The 15,512-nt window shown below is 34.6% G+C and overlaps 1 protein-coding gene across 11 annotated transcripts in view; it reads left to right on the forward strand.

The window, feature by feature from the left end:
* PPHLN1 (periphilin 1) overlaps positions 1-15,512 on the forward strand; it is a 140,199-nt gene that overhangs the window by 89,669 nt on the left and 35,018 nt on the right. For all 11 annotated transcript variants that reach the window (XM_013997950.2, XM_013997947.2, XM_013997948.2 and 8 more), the window contains one exon: positions 7,047-7,187. In XM_013997950.2, the coding sequence (XP_013853404.1) occupies positions 7,047-7,187 (141 nt within the window). The remainder of the gene's footprint in view (positions 1-7,046; positions 7,188-15,512) is intronic.

The raw sequence follows: 15,512 nt of genomic DNA on the forward strand, positions 1-15,512 counted from the left end.
AGCAGATTATTTGAAGGTTATTTGAATGTCCCAGTAGAACAGGTTGCTTCTTGCTGCAGTAGGAAATTTTAACATGTTTCTTATTTAAATGTGAATCCTATTGTTTCTACATTATCAGATATTATTTTCTGCACACCCTGTCCCTAGTGGAGTATGCCCCACTTCCATGGCCCTCTTTCAAATTCAGATTCATCCAGTTGAATCAGCAGTGCTTGAGAGAGTAAGACTCAAGATCTTTCTTGATTCCACTTTTCTTTCCTTCCTAATTGTAAAATTTTATGCCACTTTCTGTTTCACTATTACCTTTCTTAATTTTTTTTTTTTTTCGTCTTTTTTGGGGCCATACCCACGGTGTATGGAGGTTCCCAGGCTAAGGCTCGAATCAGACCTATAGCCTCTGGCCTACGCCAGAGCCACAGCAACGCCAGATCCAAGCCACATCTGCGACCTACACCACAGCTCACGGCAATGCCAGATCCTTAACCCACTGAGCAAGGCCAGGGATCAAACCTGCAACCTCATGGTTCTTAGTTGGATTCATTTTCGCTGTGTCAGGACGGGAACACCCCTTTATTAAAGTTTTTTCTTTTACTTGTCTAGTTATATAGATAGATATAATTAGGTAGATAGACAGACAGATACTGTTTTCCCTCCAGTACTTGGGATAATATATAGCTAATGAACTGAACAAAATTTAATTAGTAATAAGCTTTTTTCCAGTTTTATTGAGATGTAATCGACATACAGCGCTATGTAAGTTTAAGATGTACAGCATAATGACTTGCCTTAACATATGTTGTGAAGTGATTATCACAGTAAGTTTAGTTAATACGCATTGCCTCATATTTACACTACAAAAAAAGAAACAAAAATTTCTCCTTTTGATGAGAAGTCTTAGGATTTACTGTCTTAGCAACTTTCAAATACACCATAGCATTGTTAACTGCGGTCATCATGTTGTACATTACATCCTCAGAACTTATTTATCTACCACAGGAAATTTGTACCTTTGACCACCTTCATTCAATTCCCACCCCACTCTCCAACCCTGCCTCTGGTAACCACAGATATGATTGCTTTTTCTATGAGTTTTTTTTTTTTTTTCATTTTCTTTCTTTCTTTTTTTTTTTAAGTTCCATGTATAAGTGTGATCATAAAATATTTGTCTCTCTCTGGCTTCTTTCACTTACCATGATGTCTTTCCTCAAGATTCATCCATGTTATTGCAGATAGCAGAATTTCTTTTTTTATGGCTGAATAATATTATATATATATATATATATATAACTTTATGCATTTATCAGTTGGTTGATGCTTAGGTAGCTTCTGTGTCTTGCCTATTGTAAATAATGCTGTTGTGAACATTGGGGTGCATATATGCTCGAGTTAGTGTTTTCATTTTCTTCAAATATATACCCAGATGTGGAATTGTTGTATTATATGGTATTTCTATTTTTAATTTTTTAACTTTATAGTGTTTTCCATAGTAGCTATACCAATTTACAATCCCAACAGTGCATAAACTTTCCCTTTTCTTCACATCCTCTCAACATTTGTTAACTCTTGTCATTTTAGGGCTGGTCATCCTAAGAGCTATCTCATTGTGGTGTTGATTTGCATTTCACTAATGATTAAAATGATGTGGAGCACTTTTTCATGAACCTGTTGATTATTCATATATCATCTTTGGAAAAATTTATATTCAGGTCCTTTGTCCATTTTTTAAAATAGGATTATTTGGTGTGTTTTTTGTTGTTTTTTTTTTTTAATTGTTGGTGGTTTTTGTGGTTTCTTTGCTGTTAAGTTGTATGAGTTCTTTATTTTGGATATTAACTCTTTATCCAGATGTGTGACTTAGGGATTTTTTTCCCATTATGTAGGTTGTCTTTTCATTTTTTTAATCATTTCTTTTGCCATGAGAAGCTTTTTAGTTTGATATACTCCCACTTGTTTATTTTTTGTTTCTTGAAGTTTAGATGTCATGTATAATCATGGCCAAGACCCATGTCAAGGAAGTTTTTTTTACCTGTTTTCTTCTAGGAGTTTTATAGTTTCCAGTTTTATATTTAATTCATTAGTACATTTTGAATTAATTTTTGTGAATAGTGTAAAATAGGTGTCTAGTTTCCTTCTTTTTCATGTGAATAATCCAGTTTCTCCAGCACCATTTAATGAGGAGACTTTTTTTCTCTATTGAGTATACTTGGCTCCTTTGTCAAATAGTTGACCATATATGCAAGCATTTATTTCAGGGCCTTCAGTTCTGTTCCATTGGCCTATGTATCTGTTTCTATGCTGGTATCATACTATTTTGATCACTGTAGCTAATGAGCTCTTTTAATGTCAATTTAAGTTATTTTTCTCTTCTTTACTTGCCTTTTCCAAAAACTTATATCTGCTCTGATGTATTTATTATACTCATCAGTTTACATTTTTGTGTGTAGGCCCAGGTTTATGATGAAGCTTAAAATTCCTATTTTAGTAATTTTTTGTTTTGTTTGTTCTGCATTGACCTAACTAAAATGGAATCTAGTAGTAAGATATTTTGGATCTCGGGGTAGTCAGAACACTATTAATATAAATAATCTTCCTTGACATCATCCAAAACTGTTATCTATGTAGTGTTAGACACAGGATACTGATATTGTGATTTATTTCTTAAAGTATTTTTTATTGTCATATAATATACATAGCATGAAATTTATTGTTTTAACCATTTTAAGTATATAGTTCAGTGATATTAAATACATTTACTTTGTTATGCAGTCCATCACCACCATCCACCCCCTTAAGTCTTTTTACCTTGTAAAACTAAAACTACACCAATTAAACAATGCCTTAAGAAATTTTTATCTGTTTATTTTTCTTTTCCTCCAGTCCCTGGCAGTCACCATTTTGCTTTCTCTCTTTGTGATTTTTGACTGTTTTAAGTACTTCATTTAAGTGGAACCATACAGTGTTTATCTTTTGTGACTAGCTTATTTTATTTAGTATAGTGTCCTCAAGGTTCATCCATGTAGTAGCATATTACAGAATTTCCTTTTTTTTTTTTTTAAGTCTCAATAATATTGCATTGGGTGTGGGTGTACCACATTTTGCTTATCCATTCATTGGTATGTGGTGTTTTCATTTTCATTCATCTCTAAATATTTTTTCCTTTACCTTGTGATTTCTTCTTTGATCCATTCTTTGTTTAAAAGTGCATGTTTAATTTCAACAATTTTGTGAATTTCCCAGATTTTTAAAAAATCTATTGAGACTTAATTTGTGGCGTAATATAGGAAGATGTCCCATGAGCACATGAGAAGATTGTATGCTCTGCTGTAGATGGATAGAGTGTTTTGTATATGTCTGTTAAGTGTAGCTGATTTATTTTGTTTAAGCCCTCTCTTCCCTTATTTATTTTCTTCCTTCCTTAGTTGTTCTATCCATTATTGTGAGTGGGATATATTAAAGTCTCCAACTATTGTGTAACTTTATTTCTCCCATCAGTTTTGTCAGTTTTTATTTCATATATTTTGGCATACATGTTTATAATTGCTATATTTTCTTGCTTTATTGAACCTTTTATTAATACATAATGTCCTTACCTCTTGTAACTTTTTTTTAAAATTTAAAGTCTGTCTGATATAATTATAGCCACTTTTGCTCTCTCTTGGTTACGAATTGCTTGAAATATCATTTTCCATCCTTTTATGTTCAACCTGCTTATGTCTTTGGGTCTCAAGTGAATCTCTTGTAGATAGCTTATTGTCGGGTCATATGTTTTTATCCATTCTGCTAGTTTCTGTTTCTGGGCTGGAGAATTTAAACCGTTTGCATTTAAAGTAATTACTGAGAAGGAGAAAATTCTGTCATTGTGCTCTTGGTTTTATATATCTTATAGCTTTTTTGTTCCTCATTTCCTGTATCTGTTTCTTCTTTTGTTTAGTTGGTATTTTGTAGTGAAATGTTTTAAAGTTTTTTCTTGTTTCCTTTTATGTACATTCTATAGCTGTTTTCTTTGTGGGTATAGTGTGGATTACATTTTACTAAAGTTGTAACAGTAATTTGAAAATATACCAGCTGAACTTGAATAACATACAAAATCTGTACTCCTTTACAGCTCTGTCTACCTCTTCATTTGTTGAGGCTCCCAGATTACAACTTTATACATTGTGTGCTCCCCGAACATAAACTAATAGTTGTTTTAAATGCATTAGCCTATTAAATTATCTGGAATATAAGACTTGGTAGAGTAAGAGGAATTTGCAGCAATGGTGGGAGGTACAATACTGATTCTTTACTTCTTTGCACCTTTCATCAGGAGTAGCAGTCAGTGGTCAGTTTATAGGGTACTTTTTTATTATAAAATGTAGCCCATCCTCCTGTTATTTGGAGGATACAGAATTTTGTGCCCAACTTGACTCCTGTAGGAGTCAAACTGCTCCAGGAACATGTACACAGCTCCCTGCCAGAGGTGGGAGATGGGCATCCCATGTGATGAGAGCTGAATTTAACCTCAGTTACCATCCATGTCTTCTGGAAGGGACAAGGCTTCATCAGAGTCCAGAGTTCTGCAATCGTTAAATCAGACAAATTCTGCCAATGTAATTTTTGTGTAGGTTGGGAGACAGATTGTTAGTGCTTCCTACTCGCTGTCTTCCCAGAATCCTCTCCCCTTAAATGATTCATATACTTTTTGATTTCAGTCCCTTAAAATATGTAACTCAGACTTGTATAAACCAGGTTTTTCAAAGAAGTAGATTATGCATGCGCATCTCTGAAATTTAAATGGCACTGAAGTGGGTGCAGTGTCCCCTTTCCATTTTATTCCTTACTTCTAAGTTATCCTTATTTAAACAACCTCTTTTATTACTTTTTCCCGTAGATAATATCCTTCTAGAGATAGTGTATTCATATATATGCATATACGTATATGCACCCATACTTCTCTCTTCCCTTTAATTTTTGACACAGTTGGCAGTCTATTTAATGGGAAATGACCTTTAGGACTCGCCAGGAGAAAAATTAGGGTACATTATGCTTATATACATAGACTGATCTTATTCTTTTAATTGATCTCTTAGTAGTCCATGGTTCTACATAGTGCATAATTTATTTGATGGACATTTAGATTGTTTTCAATCATTCTCTATTAATGGCAGCCATATATCAGCATTTTTGGCTTATGTGTGTATCTGTAGATTAAATTCCCAGAGGTGAACATGCTGGGTGAAAGGGACATGTGGTGTATTTTGATAATAGCTGCTAATTTTTTCTCTTAAAGAGGTTTTGGCAGTATACAACACACTAGATGTTGGAATACCTCAAACACTCTTACTGGTGAAAAGTACCAGTAGATAGGTTGTGACTTCTCTAAACATACTCCTTTTTGCTGCTACTGAAGTGTTTTTTTATAAACTTATAATAAGTAAAAGTTTTTTATTTCCTCCCTCATCTTCCACCAACTAAAATATACAGTAGTAAAATATATCAGTTCAAACCTCACAGTTTACTCTTTCCAAGTTACTATTTAGTGCAAGCTCCATAAAGGTAAGAATTTTGTCTGTTCTGTGCATTGATGTATCCAGCATTCCCTGAGCAGTGTTTGGCATTTGTTGTAAAGTTTTGAATAAATTAATGAATGTGGTTAAATAATAGTTTTCCCTCATTTATTTAGTTTTTGTCTTTTCATTAAAAGTATTTTTAGAAAGTAAAATAATTGGCTGTGACCTTTTTATGGTATTATTTATTCATTAATAAATTATTGCAGTATTGTTGAAGGGATTGTTATTGCTATTTGGAATTGTTTTCTTTTCAGTTATTTCTATGAAGTCTTAGGAGATAAGGAGACTTCTGAAAGTAGAGCTCTTTCCTGTGGTCCTGTTTAATATATTTGTTTATGTGTGCTCACACATCTCACTTTTTTTTTTATTTGCTTATTAGGTCCACCCTTGCAACATGTGGAAGTTACCAGGCTAGGGGTCGAATTGGAGCTGTAGCTGCAGGCTTACACCACAGCCACAATGCGGGATCCAAGCCAGGTCTGAGACCTGCACCACTGCTCATGGCAATGCTGGATGCTTAACCCACTGAGGGAGGACAGGGATCAAACGTGCATCCTCATGGATACTGGTCCGGATTAATTTCCGCTGCACCACAATGGGAACTCCCTCACTTTTTTTTTTTGTCTTTTTATCATTTCTTGGTCCACTCCTGTGTCATATGGAGGTTCCCAGGCTAGGAGTTGAATCGGAGCTGTAGCCGCTAGCCTACGCCAGAGCCACAGCAACGCCAAATCCAAGCCACGTCTGCAACCTACACCACAGCTCACGGCAAAGCCGAATCCTTAACCCACTGAGCAAGGCCAGGGATCGAACCCGCAACCTCATGGTTCCTAGTCGGATTTGTTAACCACTGAGCCACGATGGGAACTCCGGAACTCCCTCACTTTTAATTGGACTTTTTTCTCTTCAGTGTTTCCTCAGTAGATTGCTTACGGGAATAGTTATAGAACAAAACCTTCTAGCTGTAATTTAATAGAGTATGAAATGTAATTTTGGAATGGAATAAGCATAGGGCCTTTGTCTTCCCTAAAATTTAAAAAGGAGCAATCATTTCCTCTTTAATCCTCCTCACGTATGTTCATTGTGCGTAGCAAAATTAAAAGAGTTTCTTTTATTAAAATGGGTTCAATTTAGCACTTTCTCTCTCTTCTTTTCTTTTAGGGCCACACATCTACGGTGTATGGAAGTTCCTGGGCTAGGGGTCGAATCAGAGCTGCAGCTGTAGTGCACACCACAGCCATTGCAACACAGGATCCGAGCCACATCTGCGACCTATACTGCAGCTTGTGGCAACCATGGATCCTTAACCCACTGAGCAAGGCCAGGGATAGAAACTGTACCCTCCTGGATACTTGTTGGGTTCTTAACCCACTGAGCCACAAGGGAACTCCAGCACTTTCTCTTGATATAATCTGCCAGTTAGTGCCTGTTTGCAGTCATCTGAAATACTAAATGTCCTTTAGGAAAGTAATGAAAGATTTCTAATTCTTTTTAAAGGCAGGATCCACAGCACCATTATTCATAGACCAACCAGAAGAACCTGAGTCAAATGCAACAGATGGCATAGAATTATTCGAAGGCAATCAGCTAACCAGTCGCTCTAAAGCAATAGCATCAAAAACCAAAGAGATTGAACAGGTAAGAATCCAGTCTGCTTAAAGTACATAATCTTTTGTTTCTATCATTTTGCACATAGTAGTTATAGTAAATATTTATTGAAATAAATGCATTTCATTTTGTCTTTTTCCATTTGTGACTCTTAAATTACAACTTAAAAAATTATAGAAGTTGTTTCATTTGATTTCCTAGTAATTTTCATCAGTTTAGTCTCCCACTTCTGCTTGCTTTTTTTGTTGTTTTTTAAAGAAAAAGCAAGCTTCTATTTTAGAGAATGTTAACATTCTAGTTAAGGTGTGGAGCAATTAAAAACTATTAAACTTTATAGGGATGGACTGAAAGAAATATTAAGTATACCAAAATGTTAGCAAATGTTATTTTTGAAAACTGGGATTACAGATGTTTCTTAATGGTTTTCATTATACTTTTAAGCATTTTTCAAATATAGAAAAAAATAAAGGATATTTAAGGCTTATTTTAATGTCATTCTGAAATGTGAGGATCTTATTTTTAACAGATTGAATAGACTACTTAAGGAACAGTTGTAGGACAAAACCTTCTATCTGTGTCTTAATACAGTGTGAAATAATAATTTTGGAATGGAATAAAATTAGAGTCTTTATCTTACTAAGACTTAAAAAGTTGAAGTTCCCTTGTGGCACAGCAGGTTAAGTATCCAGTATTGTCACTGCAGTGGCTCAAGTTGCTGCTGTGGCACAAGTTTGATCCCTGGCCAGGACACTTCCACCTGCAGAGGGCATGGCCAAAAAAAGCAGTCATTTCCTCTTAATCCTCCTCACATATGCTCATTATACATAGAAAAATTTAAAGTGTTTCAATATGGAAATGCCTCAGGATACTAACACTTCATGAGAATTAAATGAAGTAAATAAAATTTGAAAGAGCTTTATAAAATGTAACGTGTTGCACAGCTGTTTGTTTTTGATGTTGATTTGCTCTCCAGTGCCTTGAGTAAATGTCATTGTTATATAATCTTTTAAAAACTAAAGTGCTGTCCATTTCCACATCAGTTAAAATCTATTTCCCTTGGTTAAATAGGAAAAGATCTTAATTAAATCCCAGATATGATTGCGCAGCTTATGTTGACGCCATTACAATAGCAAACGATAAGAACCTGGATAGGTGATTTGTCATGTAAGCCAGCAGAGTTGCAAAATGGAGTTAGTCAGCAGTGTCACATTCTGGGAGGAGTATAAGGGAAATGGAGGTTGAGAAAATCCTGCGAATTCGGTGACGTGAAAGGCAGATTGGTGCCCTTCAAGATAGCAGCAGTTACATGAGAATGTCAGTAAATGGTTTGCTTGCTAGGTGTATCTTCCAACATGAATATGGATATATAAAATCACTGCCCTTCTGTCTTTTTATTCTGTCTTATTTTTCTTTGTAGCTTTAAAAAAAAATTTTTTTTTGACATGTTTTTGGTTTGCTTGTCTCCCTTCACCATAATGGAAGTTTCATGACAGTGAGCACTTTGTTTTGTTTACTGCTTTATCTTCATTTCCCAGAACAGTGATTTGCATGCAGTGGGCCCAGAAGAAATAGTTGTGTGAATAGTCTCTGAGTCACTTGAAATCAGAGACTGCATCTTAACCTGAACACTTAACAGAAATGCATAGGCCGAGCACTTAATAGTAAGTGCTCAAGAAGTGATTATTAAATGAATAAATTATTTAATGTTTTTTTTTTCTTTTCTACTTAAATTGCAGTTCTTTAAAGGAGAGGTTTTCTTAAGTATATAACTGATAGGAAAACTTCACTGACTCTTCTATTGGGAGAGAGTATTTGGGGTTGTTATTTATTAATATTTGTCATTATTCACAGTTGATCTCTTTGATCTTGAAAAGGTGAAGGTAGAGCCTAGCTTAGCAGTACACAAATAAAATTATTTGGTATGAAACAAGTTTTTATATAATACTTTACAGACACTTATAATGTTTGACTTATGAATATATCTCTGTTTTCATCTGCCCGTGTTCAAATACATGAAAAATAGAACTCTAAAGTGTACTGAGCAAAGGCAAATGACCTGAAGGAAGAAAAATAAATCTAAAAGGTCATTACCGTATTCTCATGTACTAGAGAAATAAAGCCATTATAAAATAGAAAACTAAATGATGTTAAATACTAGAATGTGTTTTTCCTAGTGTACTTTGGTTTTCATATATTGGCAAAAAAAAATTGTACTAAAATTCCTCAAAATATCAGAAAGCTAGTAAATAATATATAATTATTTTATAAATCATGTCCAAATGTCATAGTGATTTTTGAAAGTGAAAAATGTAGTTTTAAGCTAATTTCCCTATTTTTTCCATTTCCAACTTTTGCACATTGTATTTTTTGGGACTAAATACCAGATAGATAGGAATATTATAAAGGTTTGAGAAAGCTAGATGGTAGTTCCACAGCTGTCCAGTGATTATTCTTTTTATTTTTCCATGTGTTTGAAGTATTGCATGATATTTTTTAAAAGGCCTCTATAGATGAGGCCGACAGATCAAGCTTAGAATAATGTAGGGATGTAAACATTGATGTTGTAGCCAAGTCGCTTTTTCTCCCTGTTAGGTCAAGCACAGTATGTTTAGATATCTTATAAAGACAAATTTCCACATTTAATTTTTTGAAGGTTTATATAAATTAGGTCCTTCAGCTCTTGAATCCCAAGAAAGTCATTAACTTGAGGCAGTGTTACAATAAACTAAATCTCCAGACCAGAATTTGATTAAATTCAAAGGGCCTACGTTTGTAGCTTATTTGATATTTAAGGGCATATATATGTAGATAGATTGTATCAGAAGCACCTTAATAAGAGCAGATTCATGTTCTTTGCCATATTATTACATTCTCATCCTTGGACATAGATGAATTCAGTAGAGTTGAGGTGCATGTGTCTTTTGCAAAAGCTGCTGGGTTATAGTCTTAAATGGCAGAGAATCCTTGAGCCAGAAGACATCAGATTGCATCTCTGAATATTGTATTGCTAGAGAGCATTTGAATCATCTCACTTCTACATGAATATATTAGTGGATGTGATTCATTTTCTTGGTATAGCACATATATCCTACTTATGCTTTGGATTCTGTGGTGTATCTTTTCCCCCTTATTTCCCCAGATTAACCCCTCTTACCCATTTTGGGCCATCTTTTATATTCAATTACTAGGATATTTTACTAAGCTTCGTGGCTTCTGAGCTTAGAGAAGCAAACTTTAGAATTTCTTCCATCATTATATTAATTCCTAGAGAGACGTCACCCACAAAATTAGAGGAGATTCATATTCTGGTTCAGGCATTTGGCATTCCTTGACTGTGAAATCCCCCAAGTCCTCACATGCCTATCATTACTGAACTATTTGATTTGAATGTGCATTCTACTCCTTGTTATTTTACCAGTGAAGAATCTTATCTTTCGGCAAATTGTTACTTTGAATAAAACACACAAATTGAGGAGTTCCCGTCATGGCGCAGTGGTTAACGAATTCGACTAGGAACCATGAGATTGCTGGTTGGATCCCTGCCCTTGCTCAGTGGGTTAAGGATCCGGCATTGCCATGAGCTGTGGTGTAGGTTGCAGACGTGGTTTGGATCTGGCGTTGCTGTGGCTCTGGTGTAGGCTGGCAGCTACAGCCCTAGCCTGGGAACCTCCATATGCTATGGGTACGGCCCTAGAAAAGGCCAAAAAAAAAAGATTGAAATCCTCCATTGTTACATACCCTTGTTCCCTCTATTGTATGCCTGGAGGGATAAAGCAATATTTACCTTAACTCTTTGGAACTCTCTTCTTTAAGATTTGCAAGGTCCCTCATACTTTGATAAAATTGTGTTTAGATATAGCTTATGAGTGAGATCCTCTGTTTTCTTGGGGTCCTGGCTTCTAATGATATTTAAAAGTTATTTCATAATTCCCCACTGTCAAGATATATATATCCTAGATGGACTCATTACCTGAAGAAAGAGGAAGATAGAATATCTATCTACCTATCTATACATACACACACACACACACACACACACACATATACAAAATATGCATATGCATGGTCGGCCTAACAGATCATATGACAGAGAGTATCAGGATGGCTAAAATCTTCCTAAAGACACAAGAAGTTGTAGAGAAGCAGGTGCTAATGAAGCAACTATAGTTGGTGAGTAGCTGAGGTTTATTAAGATATTTTGTTATGCAAACTCGTCAGGAAAAAAGAGCCTTTCATCTCTTCACTCTCAAGGTACAATGCTTATATTGTGATCCTCTACTTTTATTGTACATCTGTGGGGCTTTTAAAAAGTAGAGCTTCTTGGATTTCTGCCGTAAGTTTTCTGATAAGTAAGATTATCAGAGCTTCTCAGACTTTAATGTGGATGTAAATCACTTGAGGATCTTGTTAAAATACAGATTTTGATTCCATAGATCTGAGTGGGGCTTAAACTGGAATGTCTGACATTCTCCCAAGTTACACTGATCCTACTAGTCCACGTATCATATTTGGAGTAACAAGGAATTGAAAGGAGATGACTGTTTTTCTTAAGTTCTTCTATAGTTTCTAAAAGGTTTGCTGAAAGATTGAAAACTATTCCCATCTTACTTTTATGTAAATTAGAGAAGCTTTATGTGATCTGTTTTTAAATTGTGTAATTAATATGCAGTAAAATGCATAGATTTTAACTATTCAATTGGATGATTTGTAACTGCTATAGTAACACTTTGTAAATATCACCCAAAACAAATATTTATGAAACTGCAGATATGTAGTTGATTATACTGACAGTAATAAAGATTTAGTTAGGAACTAAAGTCATGGTCATATCTCAAAAGCATATGCTCTGATTTGGTTAATGTTACATATCTGCCAACCCATCCATTGAAGGCTGTATTTTAAGTGATAAAATACACAAGGATAAAATTCAAAAAGCACAAGAGATTATGCAGTGAAAAAACAAGTTTCCTTCTCACCCATAACTCTTAGCTGCCCATTTTCTTTCCCCATCATATAGATATACTGATAGATGGTACACATGTATATGTATATACACAGAGTTTATATACAGTATTTATATGTGCATGTATACATACATACATACATACCACGTGTGTCTGCATATACACACACACTCATCTGGATCATAACTGACCCAAATGAGTAGAGATAAGAGTTGGTCTGTCTTTATTACTTTTTCTTTAAGTACAATGGAATACTGTGTGCCCTGTTCAGTATACCTTAGAGACTATTCTATATCAGTATATTAACTACTCCCCAATTAATAGATATTTCTGTCTCTTGTGAATTATGGTATAATGAATAGATCCTCTGATTTCACTACATTAAAAAAAATGTGTATTTTTAAAATAAAAACTACATTTAAAATCAACAGTTTGGAGGAGAAGTTTGTTCCAGACCGTGGGTGTCAGCTGCCTGTATTTATGTCTTGCGAGGTGCTGTGCAAGTTTTAGTAACTGCATAGGAGATCCACAGAGCTCCTATTTACCCCTTATGGTGCTAATAGCGTACCAAGTTTGAGAATAACTAGAATATATGGGTTTGCAGAGAACCTGAATTTCTTTTTTTATTATTAATGATTTTGATTTTTTCCATTATAGTTGGTTTACAGTGTTCTGTTAATTTTCTACTGTATAGCCAAGTGACCCAGTCACTCATATATACATACATTCTTTTTCTCACATTATCCTCCATCATGTTCCATCACAAGTGACTAGATATATAGTTCCCTGTGCTATACAACAGGATCTCATTGCTTATCCACTCCAAATGCAATAGTTTACATCTGTTAAACCCTAGCTCCCAGTCGATCCCACTCTCTCCCCTTCCCTTGGCAACCTCAAGTCTGTTCTCTAAGTCCATGTATGAGAACCTGAATTTCTTGAACCAATCTTTCTCAGCCTTTCTTAAAATTATATTAGTAGATAACAGTTAATCAAATCTGAACCAGTGTATTTGTGGGGATATAACTGATAATATTCTTTAAATGCATTATCCACTATATTCCTCAAATCACAGAAAGTTAATCATTTTCAGGAGGAAAGTCCGCCTCTTCTTTCTTTTGATTTGGTGGAATATATCTAAAAAAAGGAACAAGTACCATGAAAGCAAATTCTTTTTTTTTTTTTTTTTTTTTTGGCCACATCTGCAGCATAGGGAACTTCCTGGGGCCAGGGTGAGAATCCAAGCCGCAGCTATGACCTACACCACAGCTGCATCAACACCAGATCCTTAACCTACTATCCCAGGCTTGGGATTGAACCATCACCACTGCAGGGACAACACCATATCCTTAACCTGCTGAAGGCAAATTCATTTTTAAAACCTCTTTGGCTGTTTCAGGACACTATCCTAATAACATAAAACTTTTATGAAAAAGCTGATATTTCTACCTATAAGTAAGTCTCTCTGTTAACAGAATGGTTGATTATACATTTATCTGATAATTGAAATGTAGAGAGGAGTCATTTTAGATTCAGAGAAGGTGCCGATCTAATGTTTTACAACAGAGAGAGTACTCAGAGACTCTTGACAGAGGGGATTGTTTATTTTTCTTTTTTCCATCTAACTTCAAAAGACTTGAACTGAATATACATTTGTTTTAGTAAAGTTTTTTTTTTTTTTCTTCAATAGTCAGTCATAGCTTTTCTAGACTTGTTCTATTGAGAAGATTTTATTTCTTAGCCATGTAGGAGCCGCTTTCCTTACTCCAATTACTTAATAAATGTCACGTTACTTCAGAAATCATTTTGTTGCCTCAGTCGTTAGTCCTACAGGTTAATAAAGTTTTATTGTAAATTAGATCATGCTACTTAATACATGATTTCCTTTTAATTTGAATTCTACGCGTTAACCATTTTGTGACGATTTTAAGCTATTCACTGGCTTTTCTTCATTTTTTTCCTCAAAATAAAGTTAGACTGAATAATTGTAGATCTCTTTCTAGCATAAATCACATTAAAAATTAAAAGCTAAATATTGTTTGTTCTGAACACACTATTAGGTATATACATAAAGAAGCTAATTTCAGATTTAATCATAGAATATTTAAGTGTTGATTTTTTAATCCTCTTAATAAGGACACTGGGTACTTATTAAAATGCCTCTAAAAAACTCAAATATGTCATTGCTATGCATCAGTCCATAATTAGTGTTTGTTGAGCTAATGAATGGTGGCAGAACTGTTTTCTTCAGTAACAAAATGTTAACATTTGATCACTGTTTTACTTGTGGTCCTCTCTCTTCTCAGAGTTTAGTTTCAGTCACCCTCTGTATAGCCTGATGCTTCCCTGCACTGTCACTAGCTCTTGCTCTTTCTCTCTCAATATAAAATAGGATATTTTTGTTTTACTTTTAAAGTGAGCAGACTAGAAAATTAATCAAATGTACCATCTTCCTGAAATGTTAACTGAGTTGGAGACCTGGAAGAGTCAACTTTTTACACATGATGGATTAAAATGAAATTGTTCCAAAGTAGGGATAGCCCTGTTGTTGTACATGCATGATCGAAGCATTTTACACCAGCCCTTCATGATAGAGACATTCTTTGTTTTTTTTTTTATCAGAGCAAGTGACAAACTTCTTGAAAGTGCAGCTCTCACCATTATCTTGTCTAGACATCAAGTCTACCCTTCTGTATTTAACAGTCCATTATTACCAATCACTTATTCAGACTTTATGTATATAGGTTCAGCGAAATATATTTACATAAGACTTACCTCTGAAAAAAAAGTTTTATTCCCAAAACACATTGACAATAAATCATTTGTTTTGGCTAAATTTCAAAATTTTGGAAAGTTACAATTTATCAGTCAGATTCAGATCATGCTCTTATAGAAATTTCTTGGTGAAATGCTAAGTGTGAAGTTTTCATTTTAAGGGAGTTTCATCTGAAAGCTGTCTTATAAGGTAAATTTGTATCGTATTTGCAGTGTCAGACCCAGGTGACTCAACTTTTATGCTTAAGTTATTTATACCTGGTGAAAAAACCCATAAGTGTGAAGATTGAGGACTTTGTTAAAATGCTGTTTTTATATGAAATATAAAATTTGGACATTACAGATACCAAGCCTTCTAAAAACCATACTTAAAATATTGCAAGTACCAGAAGAGATGAGGCCATCATTTAAACAAAAGTACCCAGTACCCGTGTGCCCATGGCAATAAGCCCACACACAGGTGCCTTCTCTCACCCCTTTTCTTTGTTTCCTGTCAACCAGTGTTAGGTAAGGATTTTCTCTAGTGGCTCCAAATTACTATTGCTTGCTATTCAGTTCCCCTTTTATAAGTTGAGTTTTATTCAGTCTGAATTCTTCACATTAGGGACATTTATAA

This window comes from Sus scrofa, chromosome 5 (genome assembly GCF_000003025.6).
Source record: "Sus scrofa isolate TJ Tabasco breed Duroc chromosome 5, Sscrofa11.1, whole genome shotgun sequence".
In the NCBI taxonomy this organism is placed as follows: Eukaryota; Metazoa; Chordata; class Mammalia; order Artiodactyla; family Suidae; genus Sus; species Sus scrofa.